Here is a 16,792-nt window from a genome sequence, read left to right on the forward strand (position 1 = left end):
CTTCTCTGGAAATAGCGGACTCCATGTAAAAGAATTCCGAGCGCAAGAGCTGGAGGCGTGAAACTTTCACCTCAACTTTTCCTCCCACCCTCGGCCAATAACAGGGCTGGCCCTAATATACGGGCTCCTCTGATTTGCCCGAGTCTCCTGTCCGCAAAGTGAGTGACAGCCTGGGGGGGGGAAGACTTCTTCCTCTTCTGTGCGTGTGTGTGTTGCCCTGTTGAGTTGAAGGGGCTCTACGTGACTGAAAGAGAGGGGCCAGCACTTCAGATCGGAGGCGCAGCGGTGCAGGACAGTTCAGAAGCGCAGAGAGGAGAGGAGTACGGGAGAGACGGTGGCCGTCTGTCAACCAGCTGGGGGAAAACACACACTAACAAACCCTTATGGCTGCTTGAGAAATAACGATATACCCCCCCTCCCCCCTTTTTTTCTCTGGGACTTTTTTGGCTTTTAGTTTTTTTTTTTATTGTCCTGACCAGAAGTTTTTGCAAGTCTAATTAGCTGTTGAAAAAGTGAACCCACTTTGCCGTGGACGTCTCTGGCGGTCATGGATACCCATATAAGATGGAAAGTTAAACGGAGGATAAGGGACGTCCAAATCACTTTATCCGTGATTCTCCTTTTTATCACGTCGCAAGCGAGCTCAGGTGAGATGCAGCTGTGTGGGGCTTTTTTCTTTCTTTTTTTGTGGATGCACTTTGGAGGAGCGTTGCACTGAAAAGTTTTTTGCCTTTTCGCTCATAGTGGACCACAGATGTCTGCCCCTCCTCTTTAATGTATTCATCTTGGTGGTGTGCCCCGAAACTATGGGAACTTGTCAAAAAGAATTAAAAGACTGCTTTTGGAGGTTTCATCTGCAAGTTGTGCTTAAGTTTTTTTTTGTTTCTTTGTTTGCCAAAGCAGTATAGCTGAAGTGCATTTATTTATTTCAATGCATAAAAAATAGGAAATATATGTATTAATTAGTAACCATCATAAGTAACTAGTTTTTCTCTGGCATACTTATTATGTAGAAGTAATTGCTGTGGTGCATCTTAAAGTCTAAATACTCTTTTACCAGTGCTCCTTTTTCAGCAGATGAGAAGGATGAGTATAATTTTCATAAGAAGGAGGGGCTGAAGCTCCTCTGAAGTGGTAGGGTGGAGCCGCCTTAAGGACTCCACATCAGGGGACAGCACTGGGGCCCTGCACTGAGGCTCAAGCAAACACATCTTTCACTAAATGCATTCTATAAATTCTCCCGATGTTTCTCACTGACAGTTATATGAGTCTAGTCCAAAAACATGAACAAATAATAGTTTGGTATGCCAGTTAGAGGCCCGCTTATTTTAATTGGAGAAGTGACCACCTCTTTGTCTCAGTGGTGAGAGGGCATGCAGTTGGGTTTATGCTTGGCCTATATGTATTATTAGCGCCTTAAGACTGCCTGGCATGGGTGGCGGGCTGCTGTGTGCTGTGAAGGTCTGACACAGGACATTGAGATGAACAGATAGCTTCTTCTGTCTGCTCGGGGCAGTTAAAAAGCTTCCATGATTGTGCTGATGGTGTAAATTTGTTGTGATGCCTGATTACAGCCCATTATGGAGTTCAAAATGCACTCCGGTTTAGAAAGCCATGATAACATATAAAGTTGAAGTGGTTTTATAGGTTCATGTCGTTGAATATACACTAAGAAAATTACTGCAAAGTGTTTATTTTCATGTTTCCTATAAACACTGGTTATTAACTGGACAAAACCTTGGTCACTGTATGCTGGCTGGACTCAAATCTGGGTCATTTGTGATGACTGAGGAGGAGTTGAATTTTTGGTGGGACATTAAAGAGTGTGGGCCTGAGGTCATTTTGATGGTGGTGGCTGGATTTAATCATCTCTTGAAACTGACAGAGAGGAACGAGAGTTTTGTAAGAAATCCCTAAGGGTTCTGGTATATTTTCTGAAACTTGACACACGCCAGACAGGAAGCACTTCATGACTGATTGCAAGAAACATGCCAACTCCATGAAAGCTTTTTTTTTGTGAACTAATTATTCTGTCCATCAAATATCTTTTAGATTTTTACATTCATTTTTTAAAATTAGCTGCTTTCAGTTAAACACTGTGCAATGCAAAAATGAAATCCAGTTTAGCTATTAATAAAAACTTTTCTTTTTTTTTTGCTAAATGGCTTTTCTAGACCTCTTACAATCAGATAAGACAAATAGTCTACAAATAATTACTGACAGCTAGCAAGTTTATCACAAGTGAAAGCTTATTGCTGACCTAAGCCTCATCACCTCTTAGCCTGAGGGAGGACCAAAATGCATCAAGCTGAAGACTAGTAGAGACCTGCCCAGGCATACAATACTAATTGTTTAGGGCTTGTCAGCTATGGTTAAATTAAAAACCAAAATTTTAAGTATGCTTTTTTGTTTTGTTTTTGTTTAACACTGAAATCAAAAAAGGACAGTTGAGAAAATACCATTTACTAAAGAATTAATGTTGTATTCATGTTTTATCACCAGCTGTTTAGGTAGTATGATGCTAATTCCACAATGGTTTTTGTTTTGAATACAATACCCAGTCAAGATCATAGCCCAACAAATTTCTTATCAAATGATATATAATGTGTTCATAAATCTATAATTAATGTATTTCCTATAACTAAAATGCGTATAGAGCTCAATAAAAAGACAAGCAAACAATACAGCAAGGCCTAACCTATTAGCAGTTAGCATATTCTTTACACAACGGGTTACTTACCCATGAAGCATAACTACATTTTCACTGCATTTGATTCAGAGCCTTTTTCACTGTGAACTGTTGGCATGTGATACATTTTGAAACACAGAAATGAGTTAATAAACAAATACTAAAACGCCACATTCTATAAACTAACGCAGTTGGGAAAACGATGTTAAAATAGCCTGCTATGTAGAGCTAAGCTAATTTGTTGCAGCTTTATTACAGTCTCTCTTAAAGTATAAAAGACAGTCTTAATGCTGTGTGTCTGCTGTTAAATGTAGCTTAGCTTATTTGATGCTGACCAGAATTGAATTATGTGGAATAAGCTCCTTACTCATTATTTTATAAAGACAAATACAGAAATATGCATTGAATTTATACTGTGATTAAGTTATATACTTGTATCACAGTGTATATATTTTGATATTTTGCGGTCAGTTTGTCTTTCAGTAGACTTACGTTTAGAAAGACCTTGTCTTGGTATTAGAGAGGAAAAACTCAGTTTAAGCTATGTGAAAAGTGGTAATAACAGAAGGCCCTGGACAAGAATTTGAAGAGGGGTCAGAGTTCAAAAGTGAAGGTCAGGACTGCTGTCAGGTTTACAGTTTCACTGCCTGAAGAGAGGCATTCTTTATAGTGTAGCTCCTCTCATCTTTGCTTCCCATAATTCTTCTCTGTGTCTTGGAGGCAGCAGGGTAAGATGTGAGCTTTTCAAAGAACCTTTGCAACAGTTTGAAGCCAATATAAACCCTGAAATGCAGAATTCAAATTAGGATTGATTGATATGTGTAGTCTCGACTTTTTAGCTTACTGATGTTTTCACATGTCTGTGGGACACAGTATAACTGCTATAGAATAAATCTAGCTTATTTTACAAATGGTTTCCTTTGTGTTTCTGCTGACTTGCATTTTTTAATCTGGCCTCCTCAATCAATGGACTCTTTTCACAAGTATTAGATAATCTGCTTTGACTCTTTTTTCTTTGGTTTGTTGTTGTTTAATTAGTAAAAGTTTTTTTTTGGATCACCCTTGTTAATACCAGACATTTAAACCAGTTCAGATCGTACTTGTCGAGTGTATTTTAGTCATCGAAAATGCTGAAATAACATTCTTTGAATACCTTGTGCAAATGAAAACATGAATGGGTTTTGGCCAAAGTCACCAAGGGCATTGAAAATATTGGAAGAAAAGGCTGACAGGCTAATAGATCACAAAATATGGTAACGACTTGAGAAATACCCTATACAGTAAGAACTGATATATGTTGATTCTCTACATAAGTTTTAAAGAAATATAGAGAAGAAGGCCTCGCTGTTTCTCTGAGCTCCTTCCCATCTGGACTTGATAAGTTCCATTGTGCTGTCTGCTAAGCCCTTCAAAAAGCCAGAAAAAATGGCTTCCAGATGTTTTCTTCCCATTCTATGTGGAACAGGGGACCATGAAAAAAAAATACTGCTGCATTTTTTTTCAAGTGAAAATACATTCTGTGCTAGTTTTAGAGAAGATTTCTAATCAAATAACATCTGCAGTCTTAGAGCAGATTTTATAAAAATAATGATGCTACGCCTTGCATTTCAGCAAGGTTTGCACATACACATTGAGGGCTGTTAAAAGGTTCTTTCTGTTTAAGCACGCCAGGTTTATGGCAGGGTTAAAGGTCGACTACAGCTGGTCCACAGCTGTTTTTTATTTATAGCCTCATATCTGGAAAACTCGTTTTCAAAAGGAATTTATGTGGCTTACTCTGATTTTGACTTTTTTTTTTCCATATACCGTTTTTCATGAGCCCAGTAAGAAAAAAATCATAAAAGATACTGTGACCAGAGAGATTTTAACCAATGACATTACTTCCTGATTGTTAATTGCATATCAGTTTATATAAATTAAAGGCAACAATGCCAATGTTTCATTTACAACATTGGGTTTTAACCTTAAGAGGGATATTCAGATTTATGTTACCATCACCAATCTGCCTTAGCTTCAATCTTCCAGTGAGAATGTAACTGTAATTTCTGAAGGGCTTTTCTTACTTACCTTGAAGTGGCAATCCTGAGGTCACGTCAAACTCAATCAGATAAATGGCGATGAGAAAAAGTGGCTTCTTGTGTGTGCCTATTGCCATGGCGCTGAGGAAGGAATCCGAGTTAGCTGTTCTGTGGGGAGAAGCAGTGACCCTGCAACTGCATGTGCCACTTCAGCCCTGTAAATACAGGCTTTGTGGAAACGACTCTGTAAATCAGCCCTAATGCCTGATAATAGCATGGAAGATAAAGCAAAATATGCAGGACAAGTTTTTGACCCCGTGTCAGAGTTAAGGAGATCCTTTGTGCTGCACAAATAGTTCGTTATTTGCCATATCTTGGAAAGTATATCGTCTAGTCCTTTCCAGACTAATTAAGGTTCAAATAATTGTGTTGAACCGCTCAATGGTCCTCTGTACTCATGACACAGTGTGCTTGATTTGAAGCCAGTGGTAGATTTTTCTCCAAATTAGCTTATTGCTAAAAGCACACCGACATAGATGGATCATTCCAGCTCCAAACTACAAGCATACGGGGACGATGTGTTCCTTACACTCTCAGAATGGAGACAGTGGTGTTGGAAATGTCAACATGACCCTACGAGTGATGTAAAAGTTGGATGCTCTACCTAATGATGCAACCCCCCACGCCTGTTTTTGATTTCAACCGTATGCTTTGTTGCAGCGTGTAGTGCATGGCAGAGTGAAAAGTGAATTCTGGTCCAGGCTCACAAGCCGAGTATTCACTTTAGCTGGGAAACAGTGCTTCTCTCTGTAATGGGGTATTATAATCATTGAGCATGGAAAGCAATGTATGACTCATCCTTTCCAACCCCATTCCCCCTTCCCCAGCCCGAGCTAAGCCACAGCCTGGGCAGTAGAAATACTGAGTGTAAGCATTTTTTTTCCTACTAGGGGGAAATACAATGGCTTTTTGGTCACTCTAAAAACTTTACTGTAGCCCCATGTACTCTTTAATTTATTGGCTGACAAATTTAGAAGGAGTTGAAATAATAACACAGTAAAAAGTAAGGTTTTGCTTATTTAGCAGTGTTTTGTCATGAAACCAGCCTCAATGAACTTACAAGGGAGCAACAAAGGAACAAGCTTGAGTTTCACTAATTTGCCAAAGCAAGCTCAATGAAGGCTAAAGGTCCCGGAAAGGAAACCCTGTTTCTTATTATCTTCCCAGTTGCAAAATGGTGACAATATAAGAGGAAAATGTTCACTGTCAAAACATCTTGCAACAAAATAGCATAATTTAAAACACAATAAAACTTTTACACGTACAGTACGCGGTTTAGTGAATACTATTGCTCGCATTAGATATTGAAAAGCTACACATTATAAAGCTAAAAACTGAGACAAAAAGTTTTTTGGTTGCACTGATATGCTAACCAAAACCGCAATCTTTCCCTATCCTAGGCCAAAACTCTTTTTTGTTATGCAAACTCAACCACAAGTTGTACTCAGAATACAAACTATGGCCTGTGGCATTGATGTCATTTACTCTGTTTGCATGAAAAACCCAGAAAATGTTTCCAATGAAAGTAAAAAAACAACAAAAATTGTGTAATTTAGAGTTTTGAGTTACAGTTTTGTGAACAGACTCATGATAAGAAGCAATGTCATACAGTGATGCTCTAAATGAAGTTCGGAGCTAGTGCAGGACCTCCAGAGTCAAGATGCTAGTGGTGATAATGTAGAGTTAGTAAAAGGAAACCCAGGAGGACGAGGCCGTGATGGGTAGGGAACGGAGGGCTGCATTTTACGTGGAAGGCAGAATTCTTAAAAAGTAAAGGCTACTTCAAGAACAGGAAGTGACTGGTTTTCAGAACACAGTTATGTCAAAATTGTTAAAGGAGTGAGTTTGACAAAGTGGGAAAGCAAAAATGATGAAAAATAGAGCAACAGAACGGGACTACAGCATCACTCTGACACATAGAGGAACAAAAGCAAACTGTCAGGGAACAGATCTTCCTCAATGAAATTAACCTGAAGGATCATTTCTTCAAGACTTCAAGACTGTGCATCTTATCATAGTTAGCAGCTGATTTTGATCACTTATACTGCAGCTGTCTGTCATTCCTGAGATTTACTCATGCTTTAACTTCTGTTCACCCACAGGCTTGATGTTGCTCAACTGTGACACTGGTTAAAGTGTCAGCAGGAGATGAATTGATGGTTGACTTGGCTGTCAGTGCAGCTCGTTGCATGTTATCTGGCACCGTGATGAGATGGCAAGGTTTTGTTTTTCTGCAAGTTTCATATAAAGACTGTATAATGAGAAATATGACTGATAGTTTATATATTCCTGTTGTTTTCATGCCTTTTCACACTTCATTGGCTTGCTTTTAAAAGAAAGAAAAAACTTTCCTCATTCTTTTCTCTGTGATTTCCATTCTCATCACTGACAAGCTTGATGTGCGCCTTGAAATTATGCTTTCATTTACTTCTCCTTAGCCATGCCTATGAATGTAAACATTCCCAATTTAGAAATATAATTGGATTTTTTTTTGCACACACAAAATATAACCCATGTTCCACCACACATATGTTTAACCACTATATTATTGATTATGTGGGCTGAGTGGGACTATTTCATTATGGGTCAATGAGTTCACTAAAGATGATGAAACACCTTCTTGGTGAGAAAACATTGCACATTTGATTCCCATCATTAGCTGTGAGGCACAGCAGCTCCGTCGAGGCAAATAGGTTTGATAGGCAGTGCTGGATAGTCCTCAACGAAGACAAAAGCATCATTATTGTGCAGGATTTTGTATTTATTATTCTGTTTCATTGCGCTGTCCCAGTGTGTTGGTGCTGGAGCTGTTCTTTGTGAGGCTTTCCGAGAGGAAATGGTTCCGTAATGTCAGTGCTGCAAGGCTCTCCTTTATCATGAATTTCTCAGCAGTCAGCTATTAAAACCATATCTGCTTGTGGGAGAGGCAGAATGAGGGGAAGGCTTCAGTGCAGAAAAAAGGAAAAAGATAAAACAGGCAGTCTGTGTGTGGAAGAAGGTTGCACAGAGAGATTAAAAAATAAAACAGAAGCTGCTGAAAAAGACAAAACCACAGTGGGCGGAATGAGAAAAGACTTAATAAGTGAGAGATAACATGGATCGCATATGCGCTTCAAAAGAACCAATTCTGTAGTTTTTGCTGTAAAATGAGAGGTGCACAGTGGAATCTTGACTCTGTGGTGGACGGCAGACAATGATTTATCTTCAGCGCTGTGAGCTGCAGCGTGGAGACAGTGAAGTAAACCATATGGCATTTACACTGTTAAAGCAATAAGAGTGCAGCTAAAGTACAGAGCATCAGACTGCATTGAGGAAGCTCAGGTCAGGAAAACTGTTGTCTGGATCATCTTTCAGGTGTGTGTCTGTGTGTGAATCCTACCTGCTTGTCATTTTTTTAGTGTCTTGTCATTTTGCAACTAGGCTTGAGCTAATGTTTCATATTTTAAATGAATGTCAGATTTATTTGATCAAAACCACAGGAACAAATGCAGTGGATATGTAAACAAAACGATCCCGGGCTTCTCATGTCCTCCTCTCCTCCTATCTTCCCTGCTGCTTTATCCTTGTGCAGCTTTTTCAGCTGGTCACTGGGTCAGTGTCCTGAAATGTCTGGGACTGAAGCTGGCGGATAAAATGAAACTGATACTGGCATGTGAAGTCATTTACAGACTAAACACTGGCCTTTGTTGCCTTTGGAAGTTGTTGCCTAAGAAAACATTTTCTTATGATCTAGTCATTAACTAGATGTACTGTGTATTGCTACTTGGGTTGCACTGATTGTTAAATTCAATACCAATGCCAGTGTTTAAACGAGCAATGTGGGTGATACCTGAAACCAATTAATTTTTTTTCTTTTCTCAAGCTTTTGTTTTTGTGCTCATTTATTCTCTCTCTCTCTGGACATGTTTTAAAGTTTTTCCAGCTCATTTAGTTTGTGCAAAGGTAATGCAATACAACAAATAAACTTCCACCAATGACATGAATAAATTCCATCTTTCTTTTTCTTTTCTTTTCTTTTTTTTTGTCAGCAGCGCAAATATCAGTTGATGCCAATATTGGGTTCATACTTTAGTTCATCCCTACTTGGATCTTTGTAAAGTACAACCCTGCTGAGGACATGATGGTTGCTATTGCTAATGCTAACAGTAGCAAAGGCATCTAGACTTGTAACTTGAGCTGAATTGCAGCAGACACATTTCAAATGGTAAAGTGTTTACTTTTACCATGGTATAGGTTTTTCCAAGGAAAATGGTATAGGTTTCCAGTTAGTTTCACTCTTCTTACAGTTTCATGACCAGTTGCTGAGTAGTTTGCCAGTGTTTGCAGAAAAGTCACTGTCTTCCATGTAATCAGTTGGCAACTGCAGCAACCTGCTAACAATCAAAGCATAGAGGTTTTTGGTGCAGCACCAAATACCTCTTTGTTGTCACTTTTACTCTAGCAATTACCAGAAACTTGAGACCAAAATGTCACAAATGGGTGACATTTTTTATGACACTGTCCGTTTGTGAGATTTCTTACCTCCTTGATATTCGATGAACAACTTAAGTGGTATTATTGCAAAGTGGAAGTGTTTAGAAACCACAGTAGTTCAACCACAAAGTGGCAGACCATATAAAGTTGGGTCACGTAGTGCTGACCCACATGGTGTATAATAGTCACCAACACTCCGCTGACTCAGTACTTGCAAAGTCCGAGACCTCTGGCATTAACTTCATCAACAATACTGTATGCTGGGAGCTTCATGACGTGAGTTTGTATGGCTGAAAAGTTCCTGTCGGTGTAATGTGTTGTGGCCCTGTGATTCTCTTTATATAGTTTACGCTAACAGGAACTTTCACATTCACTTGGTATTCAGTGTAGGTGTTTTTTTAAGGTGATTTCAATGCTTTGCCACAACTTAAAACTTTGTCTGAGCCTCACTGCAGCGCATGCAGAGAAGTGTGATTGGCAAGAAACCAGTCTAGTTATAGTTTACGAGTTAATTAAAGTTGTGGAGATGATTACCATCTTGGGTACTGGCATCCCATTCCGGTATGTGCTTGCATTAGTTTACACATGCATCTGCAGTAACATGTGCCCGTGCAGTGTGTATAATGTGCTCAGTCTAGCATGAGCATAATGCCTACAGTATGATTCTCATGTCTGGTCACATGAAACCCAGAAGCAACAACTTAAGGTCAGCGCTGATGGAGGTGTGTTCATTTTTTTCCTTCATGCTCTGGATCTAATATGCTGTACATTTGCAGGAGTTCACATCTTAAGACAACATCTGCAAACTTAATAAAAGGTTTGTTACTTTTATGGGATTAAATGTGAACCATTAACGGGGAAAGAAAAAGGATGGCAAAAAATCTCAAATAATTTGTACTGATTAGGCATTTTCTGTCAGGATCTAAGCCAGTTTTAAGATAAATCTTTCCGCTTCAGATTGTAAAGCAAAGTGTTTTGCTGAAGGACAAATATGGAATAATAACAATAAATGTTCAAATGAGGTGTTGCAGAAGGGTAAGTTACAAAAGTAAGTTGGTGAACTAGATAATATCCACCCGCATGAGTCATGCCGGTCCAAATATATCTTATGTGTAAAACCCCTGAGGCTACTTGGTTGTGTGTTTTGTTGGTTATGAATTCTGCTTTCAATTTTGAACTGTAGGAATGCCTTACATCGCCCTATTTTTAAAGTTACATAGTCTTGCTTTAAGTAATTAAAGCCAGGACCCTAATTGTAACCTGCTGTACTCACAGTGTGGCTCCAGCTTCATAACACTTGGCTTCAAGTTTTATAACAGAATCAGGTGAAATAAAAAAAGACTCCCAGACCCTCCCCATCTGTGATGCGCACTAGGAGGGGGAAGTCTCTCTTTGGGCATTCTTGTTTTTGACTGTGCTGATTTCCAAGAGGAGCCAGGGTCCTCTTTATGAGTGCTAATTACTCCTTGTCCTCAGCGCCAGGTCAAGCATGTGCCTGGAGAGTTAGGCCTCACTTCAGGAAGGGCTGGAGGAGGAGGCAGTGAAAGAGGGAAGAATGTTAATCCACCCCACCACCATGAAAAAGTCCTAATTCAGTGGTCCGGCACCCCTCCTCCTGTCAAATGAAATGCTGCTGTCTGGAGTCGCTGAGTGTTGTCACAGAGACTCTGTGTGTGTACACGTATGTGTGCGTTAGTGGAAGTAGACGGTAGATGGATGTTTAGGGGAATGGGATCCACCACAGTCCTGGCACGGAGCCGAATGTGGATTAAGAATGTGGCACTCGAGCTACTGTTCACATAAAGAGAGAAAATCTGAAATAAAAAAGGTGTAGTTAGGTAGGGAGGGGAAGATTTATAAAAGAGCTTTCTGCCAACTTCTTTGTATAACAGTTTGTTGCAATGTAATGTTTCACCACACCTTTCAAATTAACTCAGACTTTATGAATTCATTACACTTTATTCCACTGTGACGACCTGTGCTTGACAAACAAAACCATAAACGGCTTTTTTTAGCATGTCACATCAAAGATCAAAGTAATTTGGTGGCTAATATATGTATCCAATGTACAGGGTTTTTTCTTTGTACATGGATGGGGACGCACTAACTGTAGGATTACAGCCACTCTCAAAAACCAACAGAAAGTTTCATAGAAAGAAAAATTTTGTGTTCAGGTCGTAGTTTTCATTACTGAGAAAAGATCCATTAATTTCACAGTCTTGCTAATACCACCCGATGTTCTGAGTGGTGGCAGTGCAGGTTTACTTTTCATGCAGGATTCATGTGGCATTGCTTATTTCACATCTTGAATGGTGCTTCAGTATTTAGTGGAAGCATGCGCAGGTAACATGAGAAGTATAATGTTTTTATTTACACTGAAGGAGTTCCTGTAGAGTACTAAAGCTTAAGGAATGCCATTTACCATATTTGTGTCATATCCACTTGCATGAAAGCAGTAAAAACAACAGCAAAAGTGCTACAGCAGATCCATTGGGTGAGCAAATGTACACAAGACCGTGTCATGTAAACAGTTTTCTGTGTATGTATGGAGAGCCAGCGTCTTGGATGTGAGGGGCTGTGGTCTGGGAGAAAATTATTTTTAGCATCCAGCACCTCAGGTGTTGGTCTCTTGAGGGATCTGCCATGCTAAGTGGGTAAACATCTCAGGTTAACAAGGTGGGATTGAGAGCCATACCTGTGGTTTAGGATGTGGTCAGAAAGGTCGACTGCCTGTGACAGAAATCTGTAAATGAAAGTGCGTATGTGTTAACGGATGATGGAAACATAGGCGATAATGTTGGTGTTTGTGCTCTGAAGTGCCCAAAAAGATTGCTTTATTGAAAGGGACGCGCTTTTGGCTGATTCTCAAATGGGTTTTTCAATAGGGCTTTTATTTTATAGCTGTTATATTATGCTTTCCTTTAGTCTACCCCCTTCTCTTTTAATCCTATTGGCAGGCTCCACCTTGGTTCACCTCCAGGTGACCGATCCCTGAGGTTGCTTTAAGGACCAGGCGCATCCATAACCTCACCTGAAACCAAAAGGATTTTATATGAGGATAAAAGAATAATATAAGAAATTGACTTATGGATGCTCTGAACTGGATATGAAAGAATGCTGTCCTGATGCTCCCTTCCAATTTGCTAATCCACGCTGACATTTGATCATGTCAGTGTGGATTAGCAAAAGCAACACTCCTTGGAAAGGGTCGCTGGGTGCTCCTTACAAACATCCTCCTTTTTTTCTCCCCTTAGTACTGACCTGGATGTTATTACTAACTTGTTATTGAGTATTAATCTGAGTTTAAGTGGCTGTAGCACAAAAATATTTGATCTAACTTGTCAGTATTTGTCTGTGACTTAATAAAATGGCTTGTTGGAAACATCTCATAAGTGGAGGTAGTGTATCTGTTTGTGTTCATACTTCATACAAAATGATAAAAAGGGGTTGTGTTAAATTACCCCTACGGTCTAGAAGCACAGGCTAAAAAATCAGGCTTTTTTTTTTTATCAGTGAGTTAAAGTTGAACTTGGTGTTTTTACCTGTCACCACCAGAGTCTGCAGCAGTGGGGAATAGCAAGGTTGTGTCCAAATAAGGACACGGGGACAGTGTGTGATAGAAGGAGATTACATGAAGATGTATGAGGAGGTGAGATGGAAAAGGGAGGTTGTGGCTTGCTGGTTGAAACAGTCTGAGAATCAAAGACACCACAGTACGCCACCACCTGAGCATTACTATTGGATTGCAACACTGTGTACTGACTTTATGACCACACTACTAAGCTGCATCATTTAGACAGTGGTCACTGTGTCAGCTGTGAGATAGTTATTTCCATCCCTTGTATGGACTGCCTCTGTGCAGTTATCAATTGATCTGTCTCCCAGTGAGCGCTGTTAGATGTTGGCAGGTTAAAGGGAATGACTGTTGGGGCAAAGAAGTCTGCTGGGGAACAGCAGAGATATTTGCATTTTGTGGTCCCTCTCAAAAATTGTAGCAAATAACAAAAATGTTTCTGTGATTCTATGCTTAATGCATCAGCCTTATAAATAATCTTCCTGTGTGGTTAATAATGGATTATAGAGGCTTCAGATGGATATTTTGATGAATAGATTGTGCTTGCTAATGCCATTTAAGAAGTGTGAAGATACAGGGTAAGTTGTTTTTTCGGCCAAATATTTCTCACATTATCAATTGAGGAATGACACAGATATTGAAAGCAAATGCATACTTTAAATGAGTTAAAGTATTCTAAACTTTTTCAACTCTGGAGGGTGACCAATGTATCAGCAGGCTGATATTATCTAATTGCCAGTCTGTTGGTATTTGTTTTTATAACAGTTGCTAAATGAAAAATGAAAATGAAATCAAGAGAGAGGAGAAACACCCTTCAACCATGTTATGAGTGTTAGCGTTGCATAGTTTGTCCACCAGAGGGCACTGCACCCTCCCTGTTTGTATCGCAAAACTCTGCCACAAACACAACAAGCAGCTAACCTGAACAGAGTCGAGTAACACAAAGGGTAAATCAATATCTACACATAATGAATTTTATGGAAATCTGTTCACGTGTTTGAAAAAATAAAATCAGTGGATATTTTGAAACATATTGGCCTTAAAAATCAGTCTATATGATGATAGGTGGACCAAGTTTTCACAGGCTTTGTTCGCCTTGTGCCGCGTGACTCCTTCAGTAGGAATAGGCTCTTCTGACCTTTTGTTCATGAAGCAATAATGATGTAGAACACGAATGCGGATTAGTAATCTATCAATGAGGAAATTTGTACAAGAAGCACATTTCCATTAGTGTGATATATCATTACTCTGCTGCTGAGCTCTGAAAGTAAGCCTCATTAGGTGAACCTCTGTCATCATGACTGAATGATAGACATTTTCTGGCTGCTGCGTGAGCTGCTGTTTCATTGTGAGCTGATGACAGACGAAGCTCTTTGTGTTTAGACCCTTCACCCGCGCAGAGGCTCTGTCATCCTGTGGGTTTGGACTGACAGGAATATAAGAGTAGTTATCTTTTTGACATACTCACAGGCTTGACTTGTTGGGGTTTTAAACAGATGGGTGCAGTGGGTGTAAAAGAGCTGCTATCACAAATCCCTTAACCACTTTTGCCTAATATGACCCCAGCACAACAACACAGTGTAACTCGGACACGACTCGAATCGTACAACTTTCTTGCCTTTACAAAGTAATATCTGAACTGGAAACAGATGCTTCAGCATTCTTGCTTTGTGTTCATTGCCAACCTGATGTTTTAGTAAAACAAGCAAACAAATAAAAACAGTATGATTTTTATTTTACTAATTGTAGCCTTAGACATCAGCAGCCCTCTTTAGCTAGTTCTTTGTATAAGATAATGTCGGAAACATGCAATCAAACCTTCGAGGATGAGGAGGAAGTTTTTCTTTTACGAAGCCTGCACAGCTGCAGAGGAACACGTGCATCCAAAGTACTCTTAACTGAAAACCTCTGTTTAGGACGCCCCCCTCCCCCCCTTTTTTTCTTTTTAATTGATCTGCTCTGAACGTGAGTCATGTGTAATGACATCCAGCTGGAGGTTGCTGCAGGGCAATGGAGAATGCACTCAAAGACTATTTAGAGATGCCTGTTCACCTTTCTTAGCAGCCCTTTCACTCTTAGATGGATGGGACCATTGAACATTTTTTTAAACAATGTGTGTGGTCTGTGTAGACCGAAAAAGACACAGCTTTACCTGTGTGTGGGCGTGTTTTTAATCTTGTCTAGTGGGTTGGCCCTTGGTATTCACATAACAATACAAAAATGCTTTCTTTTTTTCTTTCCTAACTCTACTGCCATAACCCCCTCTGTTGTCCTTTTTTTAGATTGTCCTTTCAAAAATGAGGACAGCCTTTGATCCTCAGTCATTATGTGACCGTCCCTATAGTCGTGACCCTGTGTGCTATTGTCCAGAACCTTTCTTGGGCAATGCTTGGTACTAATGTGTGTCATTGGGTAGCTTGCTATCTGTGCATCTGGCTGCAGGAACAGCTGTTTGTCCTGGGTGGTTTTGGCATGTGACAGTGCGGTCCAGGGTCAAACCTCGTGTCACATTGTTCTGACCTAGTGTACTTCTGTGGTGGCCTGGTTACAGCTTGGACGACCGGCTTGAGAGTGTGCTAATTGCATGGTTGTGGTCTAAGGGAGGCAGCGGTAGATTTAACATAGCAGGGAAAGAGATGGAAGGATGGGTTTTGGTGCAGCTGAAACCAGTGATCATGGGTGATCTATAAATGGGCATGTCTCTGTTTAGCGCCTAAATGGATAACAGAAATCTTCACTGAACCACAACAGTGGAGTCTCCTGCTGAGTAACTAGTGCTTCTAAGTCAGCAAAGGACAGAAAATAGATTGAGTGTGCCATAATTAAGGCTTGCTTAATATGCAGAAGTTTGGAGTTGCACAAACTCTGCAGTGGCATTGTTTTAGCAATGCGCTGGCCTTCATAGAGACTAGCCAAATGCTCCGAAGTTAAGTTTGTTGAATATGAATCTAATGTCCTTTTTGTGTGTTTCTCTCTCTCTTCTCTGCAGTGGAACCAGCAGACCTCTTGAAGATTTTAGATTTTCACAGTTTACCCGAAGGTGTTACGAAAACAACGGGATTGTGCTCACATAGAAGGTCATCACAAGGACCCGATGTGGCTTACAGAGTATCCAAAGATGCCCAGCTCAGTGCCCCCACCAAACAGCTGTACCCAGGTGAGTATATGACTCAAGGAACTTTTCATGCTGCACATGTTCAACTAAGAAGTAATTTAAGAACTTGCAATGAAGAATTTCTCCTCTTTCAAACATGAAACACATAACACTACAATAACGCCAAATCACATCAGCAATCACCTCAAGGTGCTCTATATCGTAACACAAACACCGTACAATTATAGAGAGAAAACCCCTACAATCAGACAACCCCCTATGAGCAAACACTCGGTGACAGTGAGAAGGAAAAACTCCTTTTTAGCGGGAATAAACCTTTTTCTGCTTAAAGACATTTTCCCAGGTTTTAAAGTTAAAGTCTTACCATCTGTTTGGCTTTCGTGACCTTTAATCCTACTTCACATTAAACTCCAAATATAACGTCTTAACTTGGCTGGATAGCATTTTGCATTTGCTCCCGTCTAGCCTGTTCCTTTCTCCCCCTCCAGATTCGCAGTTTTGTCCATTAGCATAAGCTGATAATTTATCTCGACTCTACCTTTAACTTCTAGGTTTTAAAATGGCTGTGCCTGCTGTTTAATCTTTAAGTCCCCTGCAAACATGTTGACATCTTGCTAATGCATGTCCAAGTGCGTCTGTATTTTTTACTGAAACAAATTGCCTACCACGTGTGGACACTTTTAGCAAATGTTGGTAAAAGAACGATAATGAAAGTGCACATCAGATGCATTGCCCTGTAATATTTAATGTCGCAGCAGGAGGAGCTGGGTGATGAAAAAGCAGCGAAAATATGGTTGGTGGATGGGAGGGAAGCCTGGGGTTCCACTTTTCTGTGTTCTATCATGCTGACGTGGCTTTGAGTT

General features: G+C 40.0%; 1 protein-coding gene across 3 annotated transcripts in view; it reads left to right on the forward strand.

Moving 5' to 3' along the window:
- The first annotated feature begins 201 nt into the window (after positions 1-201).
- Positions 202-16,792, forward strand: part of col5a1 (procollagen, type V, alpha 1) — a 75,265-nt gene continuing 58,674 nt past the window's right edge. For 2 of the 3 annotated variants that reach the window (XM_080876474.1, XM_080876475.1), the window contains exons 1-2: positions 203-647; positions 15,804-15,971. In XM_080876474.1, the coding sequence (XP_080732600.1) occupies positions 548-647; positions 15,804-15,971 (268 nt within the window). In that variant the 5' untranslated portion in view covers positions 203-547. Of the gene's footprint in view, positions 648-15,803; positions 15,972-16,792 lie in introns of all 3 variants that reach the window. The other variant, XM_080876476.1, reaches the window with a different exon arrangement.

This window comes from Rhamphochromis sp. 'chilingali' (genome assembly GCF_963969265.1).
Source record: "Rhamphochromis sp. 'chilingali' genome assembly, chromosome: 2".
NCBI lineage: Eukaryota > Metazoa > Chordata > Actinopteri > Cichliformes > Cichlidae > Rhamphochromis > Rhamphochromis sp. 'chilingali'.